Source organism: Prionailurus bengalensis, chromosome D1 (assembly GCF_016509475.1).
Source record: "Prionailurus bengalensis isolate Pbe53 chromosome D1, Fcat_Pben_1.1_paternal_pri, whole genome shotgun sequence".
Classification (NCBI taxonomy): domain Eukaryota; kingdom Metazoa; phylum Chordata; class Mammalia; order Carnivora; family Felidae; genus Prionailurus; species Prionailurus bengalensis.
In genome coordinates, this window is record NC_057346.1 from 105,115,361 (window position 1) to 105,140,597 (window position 25,237).

Consider the following 25,237-nt stretch of genomic DNA (forward strand, 5'->3'; position numbering starts at 1 on the left):
GGGGATGGGCTAAATGGGTAAGGGGCACTAAGGAATCTACTCCTGAAATCATTGTTGCACTATATGCTAACTAACTTGGATGTAAATTTGAAAAATTAAAATAAAATAAAATAAAATAAAATAAAATAAAATGTTGCGTTGCACTTTGGGTGCCTAAATTAAAATGTATCTGAATAAATGTTGGCAGAAAAATGCTGTATTGAGAAACACATACTCTCTCTGGAGTCTGGATGTGAAAAGGAGTCATTTTGTCAGGAAAAAAAAAAACAGAGAACACAGTCTGCAATTATTTCTCTACATCAGTGGTTCTCACCCTGAAATGATTTTGTTCCCCACCCCCAAAGGACATCTGGCAATGTCCGAAGACAATCTGGGTTGTCATAGCTGGGACGTGGGACCGGCATCTAATGAGCAGGGGCCACAGACGCTGCCAAGTGTCCTACAGTGCACAGGACAGGTCACCACAACCAAGAATTATCAGGCCCCAAATGCCAGCAGTGCCGAGGCTGAGAGACCCTGCTGGCCATGGTTGCCACCAACTAGGAAATACTCAAGATGACATTTGTACATACATGGTTTTTGAGTTTGTGAAACCATTCGCCTTTATGGTTTAATACTTAAAATCATAACAAATACAGGACTACAAAGAATTAAACATGAAAAGCAAAATTCCAAAAGGCACTTTATGTTCCTTTCATCATACTTGTATTGTTTAAACCAGAAAGGCCTTGAGTAGGGTGAGCTTTAGGCCTTTCGGAAGAGGGTGGAAAAAACACAAATTTTAGAGACAGACAAGTGGAGTCTGGCTCCTTTCCCTACCCATTAGTATGTTACTTTGGGCAACGTAATCTTTCTGTACCTCAGTTTCAGCACTATAGAACTGTTAAAAGACTTTCAGTCAGTTGCCACAAACTGACAAGAAAGTAGGTCTTCTGGCCAAGTGGATCCCAGGGGCTGGATGTGCTCTAGAATTCTAAGACTCTATGACTCAATGACTGTGATTCTGTGGTGGTAGGAGTGAGTAGGGCAACTGCTAAGGCTCATTGCTAAGGACTCCATGGGAGGCTAATGGAAGACCATGACTCTAGCTGTGCTTTTCAATCACTTACTCTTCTAATAGAGCTCTGCCATTGAATCATGGAGTCTTCATCTGAGGACGAAAGATCATCCCACATCATGATACAACCAAATGAAACAGTACTGACTGCCCTTCCCTATGAGCCTCAGAGCTCTCTGCTGGATTTCCTGAAGGGAGAGCCAAAAGTCTTGGGGGTAAGTGCTCTCCTGTCCACGGGTTTTCCTCGGAAGGGAGAAAAGAAGCTATTTTTCCAGGTGTGTCTGAATAGACACAGGAAGGGACTTGATTCCTTTTCAAGAAGGGACTTGATTCCCCTTCTTTTCCCTCACGTTTTGCCTACAATGTTTCCTTCTTCATTAATCATAAAAACCCCTAAGTTATTTGCTTGTACAAATAAGCAGATCTTCAGCAGAAGAGCCAATATGTAGCCAATAATACCATTTTCCTAGATTTTGATGAACAAGAGAAATAAAAATCCTGTTTAGAAATGCACGCAGAGTGCCTTAGAAATGTCTTATTTATGAACATGTCTTAGAAATGTTTCTTGGGGGGGGGGCTCATTTAACCCTGCAATTAATAACTTCCCTAACCCTGAGGAAATCCTAGGGCTGTTTCATGTGGAGTTAATACTGTTCTTTGAATCCTGGCAGAGAGAAAGGCAGGAAACTGGTATAATTTCCCCAAATGTTTTATTGGGGAGGTGACCTCAGGGTGTGGTGGCATGTCCCTTGGAGCTAAAAGCCATGTGAGGAGAGGTTAAACTTCCCCTTTGTGCTGTTCCAGGCGTTGGGGGTTCTTTGAAAACTCTCTCCAAAGCTTCACCGTGAGCCACAATGTAGACATACAGACAAAACATTTTTCAGTCATGCATGTACTGAGGGGAGGGCTATGTATACAGCCTCTATCTTTAGTACAAGAGTAAAAGTACCACTTTGGGTGGTGCCATAGAGGTGTGGGCTGGGGGAAAAACCCAGAATGCTGGAGGAGAAGCTGTATCCTGAGAAGAGCCACCAGCCTTGCCAGACCACCAATGGTGCAGATTGCTCACAGGCCCGTGAGCCCACTGGGTTACTCTCACCTCTGGACAGGCCCTTGGCGGAAGAGCAGACGAGACATAAACCTCACCCCAGCCCCTCCACTCTAGATCAGCAAACTTCACAGATTTTAGAGAACGGGGCTGAGCCGTAATTCCAAAAGCACAGACTGGATATGGAAACATGTACTCCTATCTGTCCGGCTCAAGGTAAACTGGTAATACAGGGGGTATAATAAGCAGTGAAGGGTGAAAGTGAAAGACGTGAACCTGTAGGACCCAGGTAAGTGAGAAGAAGAAAGAGACACCGGACTTTCTGAAGCTCTGAGGGCAGTGGGCGAACGGAAGAGGAAGGCATTCGTGTCGAGGGAGGCGTGACATAAGCATAGTGGGATGTCCCAGGGGCCCGGGAGAGTCCCAAGAGGCTGGGGCACCAGTGACCTCATGTACCCATTTCTCTCCTCCCAGGCTCTCCAGATCCTGCTTGCTCTGATCATTGCGGGTGTTGGAACCATATTTGCATTCAATTACTTCCATTTCTCCCAGAGATTTCCCCTCGTTTTCCTCACGGGATATCCATTCTGGGGAGCATTTATTGTGAGTACTACCAGTTAGGAGCTTTTGTGAAATTACTATCAAGACTGGTTTGAACTGCGTCAAGTCAGGTCCCAGGGTGAAGAATCCCATGAATATGGTCCCCAAGGAGACCAGATAGTCCCTTGTGTGGCAAGAGAAGCAACTCCATTTGGTCATTGCATCTACCATCATCACAGTAATAACTGCTCTTAGGCGTACAGTGTTTAAAAGTTTCCAGAGCCCTGTGTGTAGAGTAAGTCATCTGCTCCTTACTACCAACCTGGGAGATCAGATGGGTAAATATCCTACTTTCTCTTTTGCAAATATGGAAACAGAGGTTGAGAGTAGACAATCTTTATTTGAGTATAGCCAGCAAAAAATGTTCCATTAGTTTCAGGTGTACGATATAGTGATTTGACAAGTTTATACATGATGCTGTGCTCACCCAAGTGTAGCTAGCATTTGTCAACATACAACACTATTACAGTGTCACTGACTGAATGCCTTATGCTGTGCCTTTTATTCCTCTGATTTATTCATTCCCCAACTGGAAGCCTGTATGTCCCTCTTCTCTTAACCCATTTCTCCATTCCCCCTACTCCTCCCCTCTGGCAACTGTCAGTATGTTCTCTGTATTTATGGGTCTGGATCTCTTTTTTGTTTTGCTTATTCCTTTTTTTTTTTTTTTTTCAGATTCCACATATAGGTGAAATCATATGGTATCTGTCTTTTTCAGTGTGACTTATTTCACTAAGCATAATATCTTCTAGTTCTGTCCACACTGTCTCAAATAGCACAATCTCATCTTTTTTATAGTTGTGTAATATTCCATTGTATATATACTGCGTCTTCCTTTTCTTTTTGTCTATGATGGACACTTAGGTTACTTTCATATCTTGGCTATTGCAAATAATGCTGCAATAAACACAGGGGTGCATTTATCTTTTTGAATTAGTGTTTTTGTTTTCTTTCAGTAAATAACCAGTTGTGGAATTGCTGGATCATATGGTGTTTCTCTTTTTACTTTTTTTTTTTTTTTTTTTTTCAATGTTTATTTATTTTTGGGACAGAGAGAGACAGAGCATGAACGGGGGAGGGGCAGAGAGAGAGGGAGACACAGAATCGGAAACAGGCTCCAGGCTCTGAGCCATCAGCCCAGAGCCTGACGCGGGGCTCGAACTCCCGGACCGCGAGATCGTGACCTGGCTGAAGTCGGACGCTTAACCGACTGCGCCACCCAGGCGCCCCTCTTTTTACTTTTTTGAAGAAACTCCATACTATTTTTCACAGTAGCTATACCAATTTACATCCCCACCAACAGTGTACAAGCATTCCTTTTTCTCCACATCCTTGTCAACACTTGTTATTTCTTGTCTTCTTTTATTTTAGTCATTTTAACAGGTGTAAGGTTATATCGCATTGTGGTTTTGATTTCCCTGGTGATTAGTAACGTTGAGTATCTTTTCATGTGTCTATTGACCATGTATATGTCTTCTTTGGGAAAATGTCTATTCAAGTCCTTTGCCCATTTTTAAATCATATTGTTTGCTTTATTTGGTGTTGAGTTGTAGAAGTTCTTTATATATTTCAGTTATTAACACCTCATTGGATATATCATTTACAAATGCCTTCTCCTATCCAGAAGGTTGTCTCTTAAATTTTTGTTGATGGGTTTCCTTCACTGTGCAAAAGCTTTTATTTTGATGCAATCCCACTAATTTATTTTTGCTTTTGTTTCCCTTGCCTTAGGACACATGTCCAGAAAAATGTTTCTATGGCTGATGTGAAAGAAATTACTGCCTATGCTCTCTTCTAGGATTTTTATGGTTTCAGGTCTCACATTTAGATATTTAATACATTTTAAGTTTATTTTTGTGTATGGTGTTAGAGATAGTAGTCCAGTTTCATTCATTCTTTTTTTTACATATAGCTATCCAGTTTTCCCAGCATCATTCATTGAAGAGACTGTCTTTTTCCCACTGTATATTCTTATCTCCTTTATCACAGATTAATTGACCATATAATTATGGATTTTTCTGGGGTCTCCATTCTGTTCTATTGAGCTATGTGTCCACTTTTGTGCCAGTGCCATACTGTTTTGATTACTATAACTTTGTAGTGTATCTTCAAATCTGAAATTGTGATACCTCCAGCTTTGTTTTTCTTTCTTAAGATGCTTTGGTTATTCAGGGTCTTTTGTGATTCCACACAAATTTAGTGCTTTAGTATTATTTGTTCTGGTTCTGTGAAAAATGCCATTGGTATTTTGATAGGGATTGCATTGAATCTGTAGATGGCTTTGGGCACTGTTATTAGTGTATAAAAACACTGCTGATTTGGGGGTATTAATTTTGTATCCTGAAACTTTACTGAATTCATGTATTACTTCTGGTTGTTTTTGTTTTGTTTTGTTTTTGTTTTTTGTTTTTGGTGGAGTTGGTGGAGTCTTTAATATTTTCTACATGTAGTATCAGGTCATCTGCAAATAGTGAAAATTTAACTTCTTCTTTACCAATACGGATGCCTCTTATTGCTTTTTCTTACCTGATTGCTCTGACTAGGACCTCCAATATTATGTTGAATAAAAGTGGAGAGAGTAGACATCCTTGTCTTGTTCCTGATTGTAGCAGAAAAGCTCTCAGTTTTTCACCACTGAGTACAATGTTAGCTATGGGTTTTTCTTACATGGCCTTGATTATGTTGAGGTATGTTCCTCTAAACCCACTTTGTTGAGTGTTTTTATCATGAATGGGTACTGAATTTTTTCAAATGCTTTTTCTGCATCTATTGAGATAATCATATAATTTTTATCCTTCATTTTGTTGATGTGGTGTATCACGTTGATTGATTTGCAAATATTGAATGATCCTTGCATCCCTGTAGTAAATCTCACTTGATCATAGTGGATGATCCTTTCACTGTATTATTGAATGTGGCTTACTAATATTTTGTTGAGGATTTTTTAAATAATTTTTTAGAGTTTATTTATTTATTTATTTATTTATTTATTTATTTTGAGAGAGAGAGAGAGGGAGAGAGAATGGAGGAGGGGCAGAGAGAGACAGAGGGAAAGAGAGAGAATCCCAAGCAGGCTCCACACTGTCAGTGCAGAGCCCAACATGGGACTTGAACTCACAAACCATAAGAGCATGACTTGAGCTGAAGACAAGAGTTGGATGCTCAACTGACTGAGCCACCCAGGCACCTTTTTTATTGAGGATTTTTGAATCTATATTCCTCAGGGATATTCGCCTGTAGTCTTCCTTTTTTTTTTTTTGGTGTCTTTGGCTTTGGTATCAAGGTAATTCTGTCCTCATCAAATGTATTTGGAAGCTTTCTTTCCTCTTCTATTCTTTGGAATAGTTTGAGAAAAAGAAATACTAACTCTTCTTTAAATGTTTGGTAGAATTCACCTGTGAATCCATCTGGTCCTGGACTTTCACTTTTTTTAATTATTATTATTAATATTACTGACTCAATTTCATTACTGTTAATCAGCCTGTTCAGATTTTCCATTTCTTCCTGATTCTGTTTTGGAAGATTGTGTGCTTTTAGGAATCTACCCATTTCTTCTAGGTTGTCCAATTTCTTGGTGTATAGTTTTTCATGGTATTCTCTTATAATCCTTTGTATTTCTGTGGTGTTAGTTGTTACTTCTCCTCTCTCAATTCTGATTTTATTTATTTGTATCCTTACCCTTTTTTTCTTGATGAGTCTGGCTAAAGGTTTAGCAATGTTGTTTATCTTTTCCAAGAACCAGCTCTTGGTTTCACTGATTTTTCCTATTGTGTTTTTTAGTCTCTATGTCATTTATTTCTGCTCTGATCTTTATTATTTACTTCTTCTACTCACCTTGGACTTTGTTTTCTTTTTCTAGTTCCTTTAGGTGTAAAGTTAAGTTAGATTATTTATTTGAGCTTTTCCTTGCTTCCTGACGTAGGCCTGTATCACCATATATTTCCCTCTCAGAACTGCTTTCACTGCATCCCAAAGATTTTGGACCACTGTATTTTCATTTTTATTTGTCTCCGTGGATTTTTAAAAGCTTATTCTTTGACTGCTTCATTGACCCATTAGTTGCTTAGTACCATGTTGTTTAATCTCAAGAACAGATAATAATGTAAACATATCTAGCTAGCACTCATAGAATCATATACTCTCATAGCTTAAGGAGAATTTTAAAGATGACTATTGTTGTTTAATCCCCTTATTATTCCCAGAGACAATTTTATGAGTGTCACTCATCTAGTTATTTATAGAGCCATAATTATAATTCTTAGTGTACTGCTAGTTCCATTCAATCCCAACAGCTCTGGTTCCTAATCTTGTGCCACAATATTTAAGGGTACACTCAACACAGCTTTCCTCACTAGAACATACCCTCCCAAGATGGCAAAAGTATTATCTATTTTAGTTTCTGTTACATTCTCAGAAGCTAGAACCATGCTGCATAGTAGACATAACTCAATGAACAAAGGAATTAAATAATAATTCCTTAAATAATTAAATGAGACTATTGTCTTTATTAAAAACCTGCTCTTTTGACAAACATAAATATTCCATGCTTTTTCTATAGTCTCCAGGTCAAACCCAACTAGTAGTATTTTCATTTTCCAAATAGAAATACTGTAATATGAACTATAATCTTCAAACTACACAAGCCACACTGTAGAGAAACAAAAAGACCAACTCCCCACCTCCTTATTTCACAACAAAATTTCCCCAGTGTGACTCAGTGTGACCTGCACCGATGGATTCTAGTGAGGTTCTGGCATGCTGCTCTTTAAAACTCCACTCTTCACTGAGAAGATATTTACTGAGCACATAGTCTATCTTTGGCAGTGTTGTAGGTGCTGAGAGGCAAACAAGGCCCTCTTAGGGAGGTGGTGAATTGCTCCTCTTAGAAACAGATGGGGTTTGCCATATGACAGGGAAGCTGGAAGTGGAAAAGTAAAATTGACTCCACAGATACGTTATTTCACTTGCACTAAGTACTCTAAGAGACAAGTTCCAGATGCCCTGTGATGATTTAATGGGGCATTCACCTGGCATCAAGGTCAGCGAAGTGCTTTGCACATAGGTGTTCACTGGGTGAAGTGCAAGGAAAGCCTCCCCTGGCAAAGGCAAAGCATGAGTGAGAGGCATGATATGGGAAAGAACAACAGAAAGAAGACCAATGAGTCTATGGCACTGGCACAAAATGAGGCCAAAACTGTAGGATGGAACCAGGTTGTGCCAGCCCTTGTGGTCATATTAAGAATGTGGCCACTCTAATATGAGAGCAAGGGGAACCCACTGATAATCTTTAAACAGGAGAGTGACATTTGAAGACTTGTTATCTTTAAAACATCATTGGGTTTTCTGAGCTGTAAACAAATTCAAGGATGGTAACAGCAAACCTGGGACAATCAGTTGAAAGGAGGCTGCAAGAATCCAGGGGATTCCCTGACCTAGATGGGCCGCAGTGGAGACAGAAAGAGATGGGAAGCTTTGAGAGCGCTTTGGAGGTAGAACTGATCCAGTGGTGATCTGTTGTGGGCAGTGAAGTGGAGGGAGGAATCAAAGGTAACTTTCTGATCTCCGTGTGTCACCTTGAGGTCCCGAACACTGAGACCCAGATGTCCTCAAGGTCCAACACCAATTCCGACAGAAGTTCTCATTCCCAGAATATTCAAATGAGTAAGGGGCTCCACTTTGGGTGACAGAGTTCTCTGTTTTCCTTGGGTTGTACAAGACTCTATGTTCCAGATACAAGAAGTGGCTGAGATAACTATACTAGATTCCAGCCCTGATATCAGCCGTTAGAGAGTTCTGCCCTGAACGTCTTCCTCCATCTGCTGAGAGCAGACACAGCTCACCATTCCCTCTTCCAGGCCCAGAGTCCAGGATTACCTTTCTGTGTAGAGCCCAGCTGGGCCAAACATCTGGGTGGTATTTTGTGGACCTTAAAGAAGGGCCTGCCTCTCCCAACTGACCCTGGCAAAGGGGTGTTGTTCAGTGCTGGGCATATCCAACACAGTATTTCTTCTTACATCAGTGCCTGCCCTCCTTCCTCCCTGATGCTCAGGGGGAAAGACCATATAGTTGGGGAGATTCACAGACATAGAGATTACAATATAGTCTCTGAAGGAATTTATACTGTAAGAGAGTCAAACACACTACCTGTTAACTTTTATCTCTTTTCTTCTTAATAGTTTGTTATTACGGGATACATCACAGGAATCAATGAGAAGAAAAAATGTATGGTAAGTTACTTCCATGACTTCTATGTAGTTTAAAACCTTCTGCTTGCTTTGCATCATCTTACTATATAAAGCCTTTAAAACAAAGGATCTCCCAAGAAAATCTTTAGACATCAAATTTGCAGTTCAGGTCATCTCTACCTGCTAACGTCACCATTAGCTCTCACCCCCACCAACAGAAGTTTTTCTTGGGGACCTGCCCAGAGTCTGAAAGAAAGAGTCTGACATTGATAGCAGATCATTCTGGGATAGAATCAAGGCCATCACTCATTGCTGTATCAACTTGAAGGGAAAAGTACCTTCTTCAAAAGGTTATTCTGAGAATTTAATAAGATATTACATAGAAAAGACACTTAAAAGTCTGTACTACCTTCCAATGACTCGTGTTTTTTTTAAGGCTATGGATATGTCAGCCTTCTCTTAAAGCCATTCTAACACTGTTTTTTATGGTCCTCTGCCACTTCCCTCTAAGAATAGCTACAGACTATAGGAAAGTTCTGGGGGAACTATGGGAAAGCCCCATCTTTCTCCACCCATAGAAATAGGTACAGACACTACAGATAATGACCCAATGCTGTTCTTTTCTCTGTATTGGTTCCCTTAAGAGCTGAGGAATAAACTAAGGATAGGCAGACCTAACCCTGACTCACTGAGAGCTACGTAGACAGAGGCAGGCAGGATGCCTTGAATATATATATTCAAGTTATAAAGGAACATATATATATGGAGTGAGTAGGAATATATATATATATATATATATATATATATATATATATGTATATGGAGTGAGTAAAGGGAATTTGGTAGGGCAATCTGGACTTTTAATACCTTCCATGTTGGGACACTGAAATCAAGAAAGGAAATCATTAAACCCCAGTCCAAATTTGTAGCAATCTGTAAATATGTTAGTGATTTGGCTGGTTATCGTTTCAATCCTCTGGGGGAATGAATATAAGCCACAGGAAGGCAGGACCTCATCTACTGTGTTTATTTTTGTGTCCCAGGGGCCTAATTCAGTGCTGGACACATAGTTGGGGTACAGTAAACATTTATTAAAATAAATAAATAAATGGATACTGCCCTAAAATTAGGTGACATTATTCTCATTTCTCGAGGTAGAAATTGAGCTTCCCAGAGATTAGTTACCTTGTGCAAGGTCCTAGTTCACTAGGACTCAAAATTAGGTCTGATTATAAGGCCAAGATATCTTCTAACACACCATTTTACTTGTAGATTATGAAAGATGGTGCATTAGGATAAAATGAATGTCTTCTTTAGCATTAACCATACAGCACTCCTTCTCTACCCATTCCCTTTCGTGGCTTCCTGGCCCATTCTAAAACGTAGTTTGTCTTCTGACTTTGATGAATCAGAATTTGAGTTGTCTTGCCTTTTAAGTATACTGACCTGATGGAACAGTTCATCCTTGAGGCGTATTTGGAAAGACAAATGCACTAAGAATTTCTTACAAGGAATTTAAAAAAAAATTTTTTTAAGCACATGTTTTTTTTTAATTATTTTTTTATTTTGTTAGAGAGAGAGAGAGAGAGTGCAAGCAGGGGAGGGGGCGGAGTGGGGGGGAGAGACAGAGAGAGACAGAGAGAGAGAGAGACCGAGAGACAGAGAGATAATCTTTAAGCAGGTTCTATGCTCAGCACAGAGCCCAGTGAGGGGCTCAATGCCATGACCTTGGAATCATGGACCTGAGCAGAAATCAAGAGTTGGATGTTAAGCCAGCTGAGCCACCCAGGCACCTCTTACAAGAAATTTTTTATTTGGTTTGGTTTTTATTTAATATTATTTTAAAACCTATTTTCTAGGGACAAGGTGTCACAGCCATGAATGTCATCAGTTCCTTGGTTGCGGTGGCTGGGATTACTCTAACCATTATCAGCTACAGGTACCAGCACAAGTACTGCCAGATGCCTTCCCTCGAAGGAATATGTGTTATAGGTAGAAACCTGTTCAATGTAAGTGGTCCTACTCCATACGGTGACTCTGTACGATCTTATCTGAGCTATGTTCACGATGCATCAAGTCATTAATTTTGATTCTAATAATGGAAGTCGAGTCAGCATTTGAACAGACTCTTGAGAAGACACTGTGATTCAGGATCTGAACCCTGCTTGTGTGACTTACACACTTGTGACCTTGGCCTAATATTGTAACTTGCCTAAGCCCCAGTTTTCTTTGTGTGGAAAATGAAGATAATAAGAATATCTCCCTCATTGGGCTGTTCTGAGGGTTACTTAAATTAGAACACTGCCTGGCACAGTGTAAACAGTCAAATAGGTTTTGGCTATTACTATTAGTACGGACGTAGATTAGATTAAATTTTACCTTTCTAGAATTAAAGAGGAACAAAATGATCTAAAGAGTTTACTCGACTAATACTAAAAACAAAATACAGTGGGAGAAGGTGTTTAAGCCACTTAATATGTATTCTAATAATTTTAGAACATAAACTATTTTACCTAAATGTAGCAATGTTACTCACTACAGCAGATGAGATGTATCTTTGCCAGGAAATGCGACTGTAGGTGTAATTTTCAATATTTATCTAGTAAGTATTCAGTGACATTATTTTTATGCATGTCAGTGATTCCCAGAGGCCTCTCCCTTTACTTCCCCAAGTACATACTAGGCTTTCATTCTATTTCCATCAGCCACATCTTGAAGGCTTTGGTCCCAGGATGTTAGTGAGACTTGACCTTTTGGATTGAAATGAAATAGAATCATGGGAAATTGTATCCCCAAATGAAGAGGAAAGAGAAAAGAAGTACCAGTCACTGCATATGAGATCTTTTTAATCTTCATAATCACCTGTAAAAGCGAGCCTAAGAACAATCCCATATATTCTGAGGTCAACTCCAGAATCAGACTCAAAAAAAAACTTACTAAGGAAAGCCAGAACACTACGTAAGGAACACAATCCTGTCCTAATTGGGCCAAGAATACAATATATTATAATTCCTTACTCTTTTTTCTAGTGGACAGGAGACCACTACTGTTCATTATGTTGGTATGAATCAGGGAGAAACCGTGTACCAAAAGGGTTAAATCTCCAGATTTATAAAACTCTGCTGTCTACTTTCAGCTCTGCACAGTTAGGGATTTTGCAGGATTAGTGCCTACCTGCAGAATCATGAACAATCCGTTCCAAGACCTCATGTGTATACAACTCCACAATTCCTTAGTGCAATTCAAACATCACAAATAAGCTTTAAAACACACACACACACACACACACACACACACACACACACACAAGCCAGAACAGTGGGCTCTAGACGTCTCCTGAATGGATATCTTCTGTCTCAAAGAAAAATCTACTTGTCTACACTGTGGCCAGAGTCAGGAGTCATCATTTAAAAATGCAGATCTGAGCACCTTACTAAAGGGCTTCTTGTGAAATACAGAATTAAGACCCAAATCTTAAAAGGCTTACAAGACCCTGTAACACCTACCTTGCCTACCTTTCCAACATTATTCCACGTCATTACCCTTCCCACTCCACACTTCTGGCACTTCCCCAAATTCCTTAATGTGTTAAATACCTACTGTCCCAGGACCATAAGACGAGCTTTCCCCTGCTTCCAATGTTCCCCAGCCCAGTGCCTACCCTCTTCCACCTACCCAATTAAAATTCCCCCTCATTCTTTAACCTCGGTTTAAATTTCACTTCATTAAGGAGGTCCATCCTGATCCCGCTTCTACCCTTCCCAGGGCTGACCTGTTCAGATCTCCCATTATAGTAGTGCATGGCTCCCAATACTTTTTCATGGCAGGTAATGCAACGTAGTTAAAAATAACTGTCTAATTACTTGTCACTCTTTGCCCCCCTTATTTGATGCAAATCCCACAATGACCAGGAGCAGGTCTGTCTTGTTCAACAGCAAATTTACAGTAGGCACTTCATATATTTCAGTTTTACCAACAAATGGGGGGAAATCCAGGCTTCTGAATGGGTTATAGGGAAACCAAGAATTAGAGACACAGTCACGCGACCAAGTTAAGTTTGGCCCGACTGCACCCAGCTCTTTCAGTCTTCACAGTCTAAGCTTTGGGACACCATGCTATTTCACATGCTGCTTCTTCATCTAACTATTACCTTGAAGCAGAGTGTGCAAAACAGCAGTCTGTGAGCTGCATCCAGCCTGCAGATAGGCTCTATTTGCTTCCCACAAGTGAAGGAAAAGCTGGAGATTTTCACATTAAAAATCTGTATATCCAGCTTCCTTAGGAAAGAAGAAAGACCTCATGGGGTCCTTGTTCCCACACGGTAACTATTGCTCAGAACTGGGAAATGGACACATTCTAGGAATATCTTTATTCTCTACTGTCTCCCCTTCCATTTCACTTATTTGGGATGGTTGCCTGGCCCCTACAGGCATTAGGGTTTGTTATCTCTGCTTGTCAAAAAGACATAAGATGAAAATTGTTCAGTCACTGATGGCTGTGGGGTCATCTAAAATATGGGGTTTCCCTTCCTTACTTGGTCATACGATGTAAATAGTCCTTGGCTTTTACCTTTAAAATGATACAGCTTTCATTCCAAATGCCATATATTTATCCTCACTATTTGCAGGGAATTTTGTCAGTCTTACTGGTCATCAGCATAGTAGAGCTCGGCATCTCTGTGACTATCTCCTCCTTCAGAAGCAAGTGCTGGACAACCTCCGATGAGGTGCGTTGGATATTACTGCAAGAATGGGTTCCTGTGGGGACACTGCACGGTGACCCCCAGCCTATTAGTGGGCAGAGCAGTATTCTCAGATGTTGAACTACAACTTCTCAGGTGAGGCAGGTCAAGGAGAGACAAGCTTAACTAACAGCGATGGCTGGCTCACTCCACCCTCTGAGGCAGCCATCCTGCCCTTTTTGCTGTCCAGTCATCTCTGTTCAGACATAGCTCCTTCTCTCCCTGCCAGAGTATATGAAGAGAAACAGACTTAATGGGAACCTATATTACTGTGACACGGAGAGCTTCTCCCTGGGCCACAAGGCTGTGTGAGTCAATCCCCTCACCAGAGGAGAGGCAGAGAAGAAAAATATTTAAGAGCCATACTCCTGTTATTTATAATTGTTACAGCTTACACTTACTAAATGTTTACTCTGTCAGTCACTGTTATAATCACTTAGCACCAAATTAATCCTAACAAAACCATCAAGACTCCCTTCCTTTACATATGAAAAACTAAAACACAAAGAGTAACCTCTCCAGGTTCACAGAACATCAGGATTCTGACTCAAATAATGTGGTTCCAGGGATGCCTGGGTGGCTCAGTCGGTTGAGTCTCCGACTTCAGCTCGGGTCATGATCTCACGGTTTGTGGGTTCAAGACTTGCATTGGGCTCTGTGCTGATGGCTCAGAGCCTGAAGCCTGCTTCAGATTCTGTGTCTCCCTCTCCCTGCCCCTCCCCCTGCTCGTGCCACCTTTCTCTGTCAGTCTGTCTGTCTCTCTCTCTCTCTCAAAAATAAGTGATCATTAAAAAAATTTTTTTTTAAATAATGTGGTTCCTGAGCCTGCTCTCTAAATCCCAAAAAACAATTGCAGGACCCGTGTTAAGTGGGTTTTTTTCCCCCACTTTTCTTTTACATCAACTTTGTAGAAGTATAATTTACTAACAATAAAATGCACCCATTTTAAATGTATGTAATTCAAGGGGTTTTGACAAATTGTACACCCCTGTTTAGCTACCATTATAATCAAGATATAGTGAATTCCTATCACCCCGAAGGAGTCTCTGGAACCTCTTTGCAATCAGTATCTCCATCACCTCGATTAGTTTTTATTTTTTCAAACTTCACATATGTGGATCATAAATAAGTACATTTTGTGTCTAGGCTTCTTTCACTAAGCAGCATATTCATGAGATTCATCCATGCTGTCTCATGTATCAATACTTTGTTCCTTTTATGTGAGGGCACACCACAATTTGCTTATCCGTGACTTCCTGATGGGCATGTGGTTGCAATGAACATTTGAGTTCACATCTTTGGGTAGACATATGGTGTCATTTCTCTTTTGCATTTCTCAAATCCATGACCTGGTTGCTAGATGGGATGGAAAATGGATGCTTAACTTTGTAAGAAAATATCAAATGGTTCTCCAAAATGGCTGTATCACTTTGCATTCTTATAAGTAATATGAGAGGTATGGCTGCTCTCTATAACCAGCAACACTTGGAATTGCCAGTTGTATTAATAATTTTGTTATTCTAGTGTGTATGTCATAGAATTTCATTGTAGTTTTAATTTGCATTTCCCTGATGGCAAATGATGATGAGATTCTATGTGTTTATTGTCCTCTTTTTTTTTTTTTGAGATGTGTCTCTTTAAATTGTTAGCCAACTTTTATTGCATTGCCTTATTGAATTACAAGAGCTTAAATGATTCTTAACACAAGTCCTCTTTTGAGATATATGTATTGCTACTATTCTTCCCAGCCTTGGCTTGCCTTTTCATTTTCTTAATAGCTTCTTTCACATAACAACTTGTGATTTATTTTCTTTTATGGTTAGTCCTTTTTGTGTCCCAACGAGGCTTTGCCTACAAGACTGTAAGGATTTTTTTTTCTCTATTTTCTTGTGGAAATTTTATAGCTTTAGCTTTTGTGTTTAGATCTTTAACAGATGGCAAGTTAACTTTTACACATTATATAGCTCTGAGGTGAGAAGTTCACGCACCCCTGCCATGGAGATATATAGCTATGCCAACGTTATTTGTCAAAAATGCAATGTCTTCCCCCATCACCTTGGCACCTTGGTTGAAAATCAATTGACCTCACATAAATATTTATATTTATATGAGGTCTCATATGACCTCATATTTATACGAGGTCTTTTTAGATGCTCTATTGTGTCCCACTGATCTGCATGTCGATCCTTTCACATATTCCATGCTGTCTTCATTTCTGTAGCTTTCAGGTAGTAATCCTTTTTTAGTGGCAAAATATACATAATATACTATTTATCATTTTAGCGACTTACAAGTATACAATTCAATGGCATTAAATTAATTCATAATGATGTGTAACCATCAGCACTATCTATGTCCAAAACTCTTTCATCATCCCCATATAAACTGCGCCATAAAACATAACTCCCCCTTTCCTCCTCCTTCCAGCCCCTCATACCTTCTAGTTTATGGCTCTACATCTACTTTCCATTATCTACTGATGATTCACATTTCGTGAGACCACAAAATGTACGATCATAACCTGAGCTGAAATCAAGAGTCGGATGCTTAACCAACTGAGCCAGCCAGGCACCCCCATGAAAGGGTTATTTTTTAGTGGCATGGCAATGTGAAAAGTACAAAGAGAATGCAAAGATGTTATGTAATATGCACCCTGATCCCAAGAAGAGGAAAGAGTTATTTATCAAACAACTTCTCTGTGCAAACCACCATGCCCGAAACATTATTTTATATAGTCTTCAGTAATAGCCACCCTAGAGTAAGGTGTAACTGAAGTGGTTATTATAAAGCATATATCAGAGATGAGAGGGGAGGGGAGGGGAGGGGAGGGGAGATGAGAAGAGGAGAGGAGAGGAGAGGAGAGGAGAGGAGAGGAGAGGAGAGAGAAAAGTGCAGGACCTAGAATTCAACTGCAGTGTATGACTCCTAGCCTCACCAGTTAATAGTTTTGTGACACTGGTCAGGTTACTTAACATCTCTGAATCTCAGCTCTCTCAGTTATAAAACAAGGAAAATAACCTCATATGAATGTCATAATAATTACTTGAGATGACTTTGGAAGTCTGTCCAGCACCTGGCAATCACTGTTACCATTAGAGAGGAGTACATTTAAAATCATACACTTAAAATCTTGAATAAAGTTAAAGAAATTCCAATTCATGCCTCCAAATCTTTCTTTTAACAAATAAAAAAAAATTACAATTCAAATGAAACGAAAGTTTTAGGGTAAGTGAGAATGCACAAATCTCCCCTAAAGTACTATTTATCCTCACATAAATATCCCTCCAATGGTGAAAAAATATAGATGTGAAAACAAATTAGAAGGTGGGGAATGACAATGATCATACAAGAGAATGTGGCAGGCATTTTATTTTAGGCCTGCCATCAATCAGAGAGGTAACCATCATTAGGTCATTTAACCACTCAGAGTTACAATCACTTCATCAAACAGAACAAGTAGTCTATTCTGACTCTATGGATGACCTTAGAAAGGACACAGGATGGCAAAACTCAGCAGACTGAGGCTGTAATGACAGCCCCTTTCAAAAAAAAAAAAAAAAAGTAAAGACTGGGAAGCATTGGCTAAAGGTTGTATCAGATGCTGTCACTTAGTTGTTTAAAAAAACTTCAATAGATCTCATTTACCTGTAAAGGAAGGTCCACATTTCCTGGCCTAGTGTCTTGGTACCTTCAGGCTGCTATAACAAAAATAGCATGGCCTGGGTGGCTCGAACAAGAAAAAGTCCTCAGAGTTCTGGTGGCTGGAAGTCCATCAAGAGGCCAGTAGATTCAGGCCTGGTGGATGCCAGATGGTTCACAGATGCCATCTTCTCACTGTGTGCTCACCTGGTGGGAAAGACAAAGGCGCTCTCTGGGTTTCTTTTATAAAAGCACTAATCCCATTCATATAGGCTTCACCCTCATGATTTAATTGCCTCCCAAAGGCCCCAACTCCAAACACCTTCGTGCTGTGGATTAAGTTTCCACTTATAAATTTGGAAGGGGCACACTCAATCTATAGTATTCCATCCCTGCCTGTTCCCCAAATTCATGCCCTTTCACATGAAAAATATATTATTTGCACCCCAACAGCACCAGAAGTCTTTATCTTGTTTCAGCATGAACTTCAAAGGCTAAGTCCAAAGTCTCATCTAAGTATCATCTAAATCAGATAGGAGTGAGACTCAATGTAAGATCCATCCTGAGGCAAATTCCTCTCTAGCTGTGAGCCTATGCAACCAAATGTGTTATGACACCAACCTTCCAAAATACGGTGTTGTGACGGGCATAGGATAGGCATTCCCATTCCAGAAGGGATAAATAAGGGGGGGAAAAGGTCAGGTTCCAAGTAAGTCCAAAACCTAACAGGACAAACAGACCTTCAGGCTCAAGAGTGACCCCCTTTGGCTGGATGCTCTGGCTTCCAACCACACGTGGCTCAGCAGGAAGGCCCCGCAGGAACTCTCTGCCTGAGCTCTGCCCCTGCAGCAGCTCTCTGTCTGGGCCCTTTGACTCTTCCAGGCTGGAGTCCCATGCCTGTGGCTCTGCTGGGGTGGGGCCCCAAGCCCGTGCTCTGTCACATGGCAGATTCTGAAACCTCAGTGGGGGTGGTCACGCTCCCATGGCTCAGCTGGTTGCAGCCCATGTGGTGGTGCCCACCTCTGAGACACTGGGAGGGGGCATTCTGGCTTGGCTTGAACCAGAGGGATGGTCCTAGCCTTTGAAATCATTCTTCTTCCAGGGCTCTTACACTGTCAGCCCCTGGTAGGAGTGGCAGCCCCTGAAGCTCTCAGAATCACCTTTGGTGTCATTCTTCCATTGCTTGGAGAATAGGTTCTGGCTAGTGTTGAGATGGCTGATCTATACTGATTTCCTTATCAAACAAGTCACGGCCATACTCTTAGTGTTCTCATTTTTTTTGCAGAATGGATAGACTTGGTCCTGCTTTCTTTTTGCTTAACAATTCCATTTTTAAGTAATGTCTCTCTTCTCATATTTTACCATTAGCTAGCTATCTGAAGGATTCAAGCTTCACTTTCAACACCTCTTAGGAATAGCTTAGCTAGGGGTGCCTGGATGGCTCAGTTGGTTAAGCATCTGACTCTTGGTTTTGGCTCAGGTCATGATCTCATAGCTCATGGGTTCGAGCCCCATATCAGGCTCACAAAGCCTGCCCGTGATTCTCTCTGCCCCTCCCCCACTTGTGTTCTCTGTGTCTTTCTCAAAAAAGAAAGAAAAACTTAAAAAAAATAGCTTCAGCTAAATTTCATTATTACATAAAATACTTATCATTCATTACTAATAATTACTACATGAAATTCCATCATTTCCTTCACTATTGCAAGTTCTACCTCCCACAAAACATTAGGACACAAACAATTCAGCCATGTTCTTTGCAACTTTATAGCCAAGATCACCTTTCTTCCGGTTTCCAACAACATATTTCTCATTTCTGTCTGACACCTCATCAGGATGACCTTTATTGGCCATATTTCCACGAACATCTCGTTCAGGATTACTTAGGTATTCTCTAAGAAGACTAAGGCTTTATCTACAGCTCTCCTTTTTTTCTTCCTGGGCTCTCACCAGAATTGCCTTTAATGGTTCATTCATAGCAATATAAGTTTTTTCTAGTATGTAGAACTCAAACCTCCTCCAGCCTCCAAACATTACCCATTTCCAAATGTACTTCCACACTTTTAGACATTTGTTACAGCAGCACTCCCATTTCCTGGCATCAATTTCTATCTTAGTCCATTTGGGCTGCTATACCAAAGACAGAGTGGCTTAAACAACAACAATTTATTATTCATAGTTTTGAATAATACTATGGTCTTGGAAATAATACTTGGTCTTGGGAAGACCAAGATCAAGGTACTGGTAGATTCAGAGTCTGGTAAGAACCTCTTTCCTGGTTCATAGCTGGTAGTCTCACTGTGTCCTTACATGGAGGGAAGGGCACGGGAGCTCTTTGGGGTTCCCTTTTATAAAAGCACTAATTCCATTTACGAGGGCCCCACCCCCTCGTAAATGTTCTCCCAAACATTCTACCTTTAAATACCATCACACTGGAGATTAGGTTTCAACGTAGAAGTTTGAAGGGACACAAACATTCAACTTATAGCAGCTAGCATATCACCCAACAATATCTGTTTATCATCTGCCTTCACACTATGCTGCATCATAGCCTTGTTTTTCTACCCACTGCCTCTTCTACCTGCATTTTGACTCCTATCTTACTTCATCTTACCTTTTTGCCCGAGGAATTCCTGTCCACCCATCAAGACATTGATCAAACATTCCTCAATGAAGCAATTTCCTGGCCCTCAGAATTAGGTCATGACTTCTACATTCCCATAAAGCACTTAGCACCTATTTCTATAATAACATTTGCTAAACTGTATTACTGTCTATTTATATCTTGGTATACCTATAATTGGTATACCTATAATTGTTATACCTATAACAATTATATATCTATAATTGGTATACCTATAATTGTCTATAATTATAGACAACGCCCACATCCAATTAGTTTTGATCTCCAGTATCTAGTTCACCTAGCAGGTGAACAGTAAATCATTATAAAACTGAATATATGAATGCTGAGAAGATTATTTTAAATTTCTTAGAAGCTTTATAATATTAAGTATGGGAAGAATATTTCAGACAATCTTAACCAAATTCCCCTTTTCGATATTTGAGGTAATAGTGATAAATAGTGATAAAACCAGTGAGTCGATGGTAAAGACAATATTAGTACTGGTATTTGTTTTCTAACTCCTTGTGTAGATGTTGTGTCCTCCCTACTGTCTTAAGGCAGAGGCGAAAAATAATTTGGGAATACAAGAAGAAAAGAACATCCAAGGTGATTATTCCATTAATGTTTTCTATACCCCTTGGTTTTATAGATTGTATTTTTCTTGCCTTCGGATGTTACTCAAGAGAGTGAACTCTCTGTCCCTGAAGAAAATACTGCAGTACAATTTGAGCTTCAAGAACAGTCCTCCACTGCTGATTCAACAACAAACATACAACCTGTTTTCATTGGAGGCTATACTTTCTTCAAGTTAAGAGTCACAAGAAATCCTTTAGCCTTCAGACATTCAAGGAGGAGAAGCAGTAAAACTTACTACACATCTTCTGTGTCTATGCTAGATGAACAACAGAAAAGTATTTCTCCACCTTCACAAGTTTATGAGGAAAGACCTAAGCTGAAACCTTTGCTTCCCACATTGCTGGAAGGGTCCACAGAAAAGATCCCATATGCCAAACAACTGAAAGATGAAGACCTAAAATCTGCTATTGCACAACGCCCAGAAAATCAAACCCAACTTCTGCAGTCCCGCGCTTTGCCACTCCAAGTTTTCCCATCCAGTTACATAAAAAAACTCCAAATGTTACCACCCCAGGCTCTGCCAGTCCTGGCATCTCAAGCCCCAACGTACCAGGACACACAGTCTCAAGGCCTGACATCAGAAGACATGCCATACCAAGACATATCATCCCAAGAATCACAATACCAGAGCATGGCATCCCAAGATACACAAGCCCTAGACATGCCATATCAATATGCACCATCCCAAAACACACCATCCCAGAACACATTAGCCCAAGACATGCCATCTAAAAATATATTATCCCAAGACATGATATCCCAAAAGCCGCCATCTGAAGGCATACTTTACCAAGATCTGCATTCCCAACTACAAGCTCTGCCAGCACAATCCATGCTACTTGCAGCCCCAGCATTTCATGCAGCCCAGTCCTCTAATATACAACGCCTAGATCAGCAAGCCCTAGATCTTCAACATCGAAACCAGCAACTTGCACGTGTATCATACCAAGACATGCAATCAGAAGTCATGTTACTGACCCAAGAATGGAAATCTCAGGAGGAATTCCAGAGCAGGAAATCCACAAAGTGGCAATCCCTAGACTGGCAAAATGAAAACCTGCAATCCCGAAAGTCACATGATTTATACAGGCAAAACAAAGGCTGGCAAACTCCAAAACAGAAATCCCAGGACTTGCAAATGCAAGGCCAGCAATCCCCAAGAAAGAAATCCCTAGACCAGCACATCAAGGACTGGCTATCCCCAAAGAGGCACTCCATAGATAAGCAAACCCAAGTTAAGCAAACCAGACAGAAGTCCTCAGATCAGCGAACTAAAGACCAGCTGCTGGTCTTAGAGGAACAATCCCTAAGGCAGCGATCCCCAAGTGGACAACGTAAATATCAAGAGGACAAAGAGGAAAAATCCCCAAAGGAACAGCCCAAAGATAGACAAGATAAAGCTCAACAGACTGATATGGAGAAATCCCCCAAGAAGCAAACCCAACAGGAGCACACTAAAGATCTGCAAGTCCGAGAGGAGAAATCCCCAAAGGAACAACCCAAAGACAGAAAAGATAAAGCTCAACAGACTGATATGGAGACATCCCCCAAGAAACAACCCCAGTATGAGGAGGTTGAAAACCTGCAGGCCCAAGAGGAGAAATCCCTGAGGCAGCTACATCAAAACTGGCAATCCCAAATCCAGGAATACCAAGCTTGGCAATCTTCAAGCCAACAATTCCAAGACCGGAGAATTCAAGGCTGGAGAAACAAAGAGTGGAAAGCACAAGAATTGGCACTTGAAATGCCACATTCCCTGAGGTGGGAATCCCAAGCCTGGCAAACCCAAGATCTACTAGAGAAAGAGTCCCTAAAGCAGAAAGCTCTATACCAAGAAGCCCAAAATGTGCACGTCATAACTCGACGTCAGCAATTACAAAGCATTCCATTCAACAACAGTCAGTATCAAGATGAGGAACAAGACCTTAAATCCACAGATATCCAAAAAGAAGGTATGCAAACAGAAACCGTGCAAATAAGAGACAACAAACCAGAAAGCATGAAATACCAAAACCTACACAACCAGCAGTCAGAAGACAAAAATCCAGATTGTTGTTTCTCCTGCCAAAGCTCAGTACAAGACACAAATTTGGCCTATCTGTCTGACATAAATTCAGAACAAGATGTGCAAAAAAACATTTCAATTTGCTCAGCTTCATACCAAGATGATATGACTTTAACTTCTACCTCATGTTCCCCAAAAGACCAACAGCAATCTGAGGACTCTGACTAACATGGAAAATCTACCCAAATGCCACAATGCTCCCAAGCATGCAACCGAAATAAGGAAAAACAATATAGTCTCCCCCAACCTATGTTCTCAAGTCTGGTTGCTACCTATTCACTCACCAGAAAACAAAGGGCCTGCAAAACACTCAAAGGATTTTCCCTTAACTAAAATAAAATGACAACAAACATTAACACCATAGTAGAATTTTCTGGGTTTGAAGGAGTAACTCACATTTAAACTTTGTTGTTGGTGTTAGTCTTTCAACTTATGATCACCAACTCATTTTACAGCTTAATACATTTTTACTGAAGTATAGTTGACATACAATACTGGCTGCATGTGTACATCATAGTGATCTGACAATTCTATACATTATGAAATGCTCACCACAGCCAAGTGTGGTCACCACCTATCACCATGCAAAGTTATTACAATATTATTGACTATATTCCCTCTGCTGTACTTTTCACCCCCACGTCTTATTTATCTCAAAACCAGAAGTTTGTACCTCTTAATCCCCTTCACCTATTTCTCACACCACCCACCTCAACCACCGGTTTCTTCTCTATGAGTCTATTTCTGTTTTACACCTTAATACTTAATGGACCTGCTTTTCTATGGCGCTAATATTCCTCGCCTCTCACTCTGTGTATTACAGGGGCTCAGTAAGTCAACCAGAAAGAAGTATGTGTAGGCTCTCAAAAGGTGCAAGAACCAAAAGAGTCTGTGGGAAATAAAAATCAATCCCACCACTCCCCTGCTTTGCCAATTCCAATCACCCACTTTACTCCCTGCTCTGCAAATCTACGTGGAGGATATATACTCTAAGTTTGCCCAGTTATTAACGAGGTATAATGTGGCAATGAGTACAGAAGTAGTGGACAGGGAGAGAACAAAACGTACTTAGAGACAGGGAAGTAGGAGGCAGGGGAGGGCAGGGATGCAGATGTCAAAACAGAAAGTAGGACAGACTGTGATACACTGAGCAAACTTCTAATCCCCTCCATATGCTTACACTCACTTCTAACTCACTACACTCACACATCTAATTTCATCCTCAATGGTCAAAGAAAATTGACCTTTGATGGTCAAATTTTCTGGTGAAAAGCCATCAGTTACCCTGTATCCTCCAAGCTTAATAACATTTTTTCAATCCTCTTTCTCTTCAACTTCTCTGATACATTTGGACCTGGTAACCCTCCTTTCTCTTCATCTCGCTTGTTGGCTTCTGCATTTTTCTTCCCATTTCAAAAAGTCTAAGATAAGTATTTCCAGGGATCTCTCTCCAACCTCCTTCTTTTTTGAAATCTCACACTCTTTTAGTTCTCTCACATCCTTGTGAGTCACCCCATACTGGGTCATATCTGTGTCTTCAGAAGAATCCCACACAAAAACTTGTTTTCAAGTCTTTTTCAAAGGCATTCAGTCATTTTTTAAAAACATAAACGCTCCACTTAGAGGTGAGTGAAGTTATATGCAGTAGAATAATGAGGCATAGAGCCAGAGACACTGGTAATCTGCTCCTTGTTGCCTTTGCCTCTGTAGTAAGGATTAGCCTCCTGAGCTTCCCAAGTTGGTTCAACCTTGGTCAGGTCCCTACCTGAGTTGGCCTCCAGTTCCTAAATGGTTGCCACTTTGTATTCAACTGGCTTTGGAGAAGAATCCAACATGGCAGAGAAGTAGGGGGACCTGAACTCATCCCTCAAACACAGCCAGAGGATTTGTAATTCCAAGAGTCTGGGCTGCAGAGTGACAGAGACGTCTCCAGGGGCCCACAGGGACAACCTGGTGGGCCACAGGTGCATGATTGTGAACTGGGGGAGATAAAACGGGCAGCGTAGGCACAGAGGGGAGTGATCCCCTTCTGTGGAGAGACAAAGGGAAGAGAAAGAGAGGCTGTGGAAGGGTAGGATTGTATTCAACTGACTCTGAGTAATACTAATAAATCCCCCTTTTGCTTCAGCTAGATTAGCACATGTTTACATGGTGCTTATGTGATGTGTTTCAGTCCACAAACTTGGGTGTGGACTGAAATATTTGTAATTCTTCATCATATTCTTTAAGAATCCAACCCATGCAGTCAGTTCTGCCCATTTTCCTCCATACCCATCCAACAAACTCACACACACACATTGATGCACCATGTACCATAAGGTCTTGGGGTCTTAAAATAGTGCAAGTCCTTGGAGAGGTGATTCCTGTGGCTAGTCCACACCACTTACCACCGAGAAACTCATTGCTTTGGTTCATATTAGACCCTAAGTGTCCTGTGAATTTGATGCTTCTGTACCACACTTGGAATACAGGATCTTTTTCCAAAATTGCAAAAATACAGTGTCTAGGGTCTGGACTTACAATGTAAAAATGTAAGAAAGATAAAAACCATCTTCTGAGAGGTTTTTCCGTCCCACTGAGAATGATTCTAGGGAGCAGGTCAGAGGCCCCTAAAGCCCCCTGGGGCCAACAGCAACTTTCCAA

The 25,237-nt window shown here is 40.6% G+C and overlaps 2 protein-coding genes across 5 annotated transcripts in view; one reads left to right on the top strand and one right to left on the bottom strand.

Annotated features, from left to right (window-relative positions):
* The window catches only part of LOC122483831 (membrane-spanning 4-domains subfamily A member 4A-like), a 98,423-nt gene extending 80,946 nt beyond the window's left edge, over nt 1–17,477 (bottom strand). Inside the window, exon 1 of the mRNA XM_043581250.1 lies at nt 17,277–17,477. Within this exon, the coding sequence (XP_043437185.1) occupies nt 17,277–17,296 (20 nt within the window). The 5' untranslated portion in view covers nt 17,297–17,477. The remainder of the gene's footprint in view (nt 1–17,276) is intronic.
* LOC122483829 (membrane-spanning 4-domains subfamily A member 14-like) lies at nt 999–22,950 on the top strand. 4 transcript variants are annotated; one of them, XM_043581245.1, is made up of 7 exons: nt 999–1,272; nt 2,580–2,708; nt 8,882–8,932; nt 10,750–10,899; nt 13,518–13,616; nt 20,543–21,891; nt 22,012–22,950. In XM_043581245.1, the coding sequence occupies exons 1-7, from the start codon at nt 1,138–1,140 to the stop codon at nt 22,760–22,762; spliced, it is 2,664 nt and encodes an 887-aa protein (XP_043437180.1). In that variant the 5' UTR covers nt 999–1,137; the 3' UTR covers nt 22,763–22,950. The 4 variants fall into 4 exon arrangements, with proteins under 4 accessions (XP_043437180.1, XP_043437178.1, XP_043437179.1 ...); XM_043581243.1 differs by having other exon boundaries at nt 1,000–1,272; nt 20,543–22,950; XM_043581244.1 differs by lacking the exon at nt 13,518–13,616 and having other exon boundaries at nt 1,000–1,272; nt 20,543–22,950.
* The last annotated feature ends 2,287 nt before the right edge of the window (nt 22,951–25,237 follow it).

Bases quoted from the DNA above. Each gene is read 5' to 3' on its own strand.
- LOC122483829 (XM_043581243.1), top strand. From the start codon at position 1,138: ATGGAGTCTTCATCTGAGGACGAAAGATCATCCCACATCATGATACAA. The intron at 8,933-10,749 runs GTAAGTTACTTC...CCTATTTTCTAG, and splicing joins ATGAGAAGAAAAAATGTATG to GGACAAGGTGTCACAGCCAT. The intron at 10,900-13,517 runs GTAAGTGGTCCT...CACTATTTGCAG, and splicing joins TAGGTAGAAACCTGTTCAAT to GGAATTTTGTCAGTCTTACT.